Here is a 1,494-nt window from a genome sequence, read left to right on the forward strand (position 1 = left end):
ATTTTTATCAATGGAGATGAAAATGATATTTCAATATTTATATGTACAGAATTTAATTACCAAATTAAACATATTTTTCTTATGTAAAGTGGATTCTATATAATTGATGAGATCCATTCATATAAAAAATTTGTATTCACCTTCGTGATCAGTAATAAATATTTTAAAATGCATTGTAATAAATAATCAAAAACTAACGAAATCATGAAAACTCAAAATTAACGGTTTATAGATGTGTATAGATGTTTATAGATGTATATATACAACATTTTATTGTTGTTGTTGGTATTTTTTTTGTTTTTTTTAATTTTTATGGGAGACAAGATTATACATTTTAAAACTTGTTTAACAAATTTTAATTAAAAAAAACTAGATAAATTAACAACACCCTTCCACACACCCATGATAAAAATAAAAATAAAAACAGAGGAATTAACCCATTTCATCAACACCCTCCATCACCTCGACCAAACAGGTTCTTCCACAATCGTCTCCAACAACGGTTTCCTCAACCTGCACACAGACAACCTACGCTTCATAAACTCCGCCGCCAAACCATCTTCCACGTCATTCTCATCCTCCTTCTCCGGCTGCGGCGCCACCCTAAGAATTCCGCCGGCGGCGGCGGCGGAGACCTTGTTGGCGGCGAGGAAGAGTGGGCCCAAGTCGGTGGAATTGATGACGGAATTGAATCTCTTCATGGGGAACATGAGGTAGACGTTGGAAGTCTCGAGGTCTTCGTCGGCGTTGAGGGCTGAGAATCTCCGGCCGATTTGGAGAGAGAGAGAGTTGACGAGGAAGAAGTTGGGTTTCTCGAGCATGAGTTCGGCGGCTTTGATGGGTTGGTGGAATTGTTGGGTTTTTCCATTTGGGAAGATTACTGTTGGAGCTTTGCCTGGTGAGGATGATAGGGTGCAAGAGATGTAGTTCCCCATTTGAGAGAGAGAGAGAGAGGGTGGGTTTAAAGATAATTGGAAATGGAGAAGATGAAGTGTTCAAAGCTTTTGGGAGATGGAGGTGGAGGTGGGTAGGATTGTGAAATGAATGTGCAATGTATATAAGGGGATGGAGAGAGTCTGTTTGGAACATCAGTGATAAAGACAAATGGCTTTTATTATTATTATTATTATTTATTCTATTGTTCACTCAAATTGATGTGAACACTTTCTGTCAATTTTTTTTAAAAAAATGCCTGCCATAGATGAAAATTGTCAATTTCTGTTATTTTTTATAAATGCCTACAATAGTTGAATTTTGTCGATATAAGAAAATTGTGTGAAAATTAATTCACATAGTGAAAATTTTACTGATTTGTGCATCCACGAGTGGTTTGTATAAACTCTCTAAAAGTTTTATCCTTATCTTAGTAAAGTTCCTCTTTACTCTAGGACTCTTACCCGTTATCCATTTATCTCGGATTTCGATATTTTCAGAGATAACCTTGGCCTTGCCGAGATAACCTCGGTGTCACAACCAGGACACGTGGCACCTCGG

The 1,494-nt window shown here is 37.1% G+C and overlaps 1 protein-coding gene across 1 annotated transcript; it reads right to left on the minus strand.

Annotated features, from left to right (window-relative positions):
• Nucleotides 1-458: 458 nt before the first annotated feature.
• LOC114267456 (uncharacterized) lies at nucleotides 459-935 on the minus strand. The gene has a single exon (XM_028208496.2). It carries the CDS (start codon nucleotides 933-935, stop codon nucleotides 459-461), a length of 477 nt encoding a protein of 158 aa, XP_028064297.2.
• Between the last annotated feature and the right edge of the window lie 559 nt (nucleotides 936-1,494).

Source organism: Camellia sinensis, chromosome 4 (genome assembly GCF_055761805.1).
Source record: "Camellia sinensis isolate YWXY chromosome 4, ASM5576180v1, whole genome shotgun sequence".
NCBI classification, from domain to species: Eukaryota; Viridiplantae; Streptophyta; class Magnoliopsida; order Ericales; family Theaceae; genus Camellia; species Camellia sinensis.

Bases quoted from the DNA above. Each gene is read 5' to 3' on its own strand.
- LOC114267456 (XM_028208496.2), bottom strand. From the start codon at position 935: ATGGGGAACTACATCTCTTGCACCCTATCATCCTCACCAGGCAAAGCT.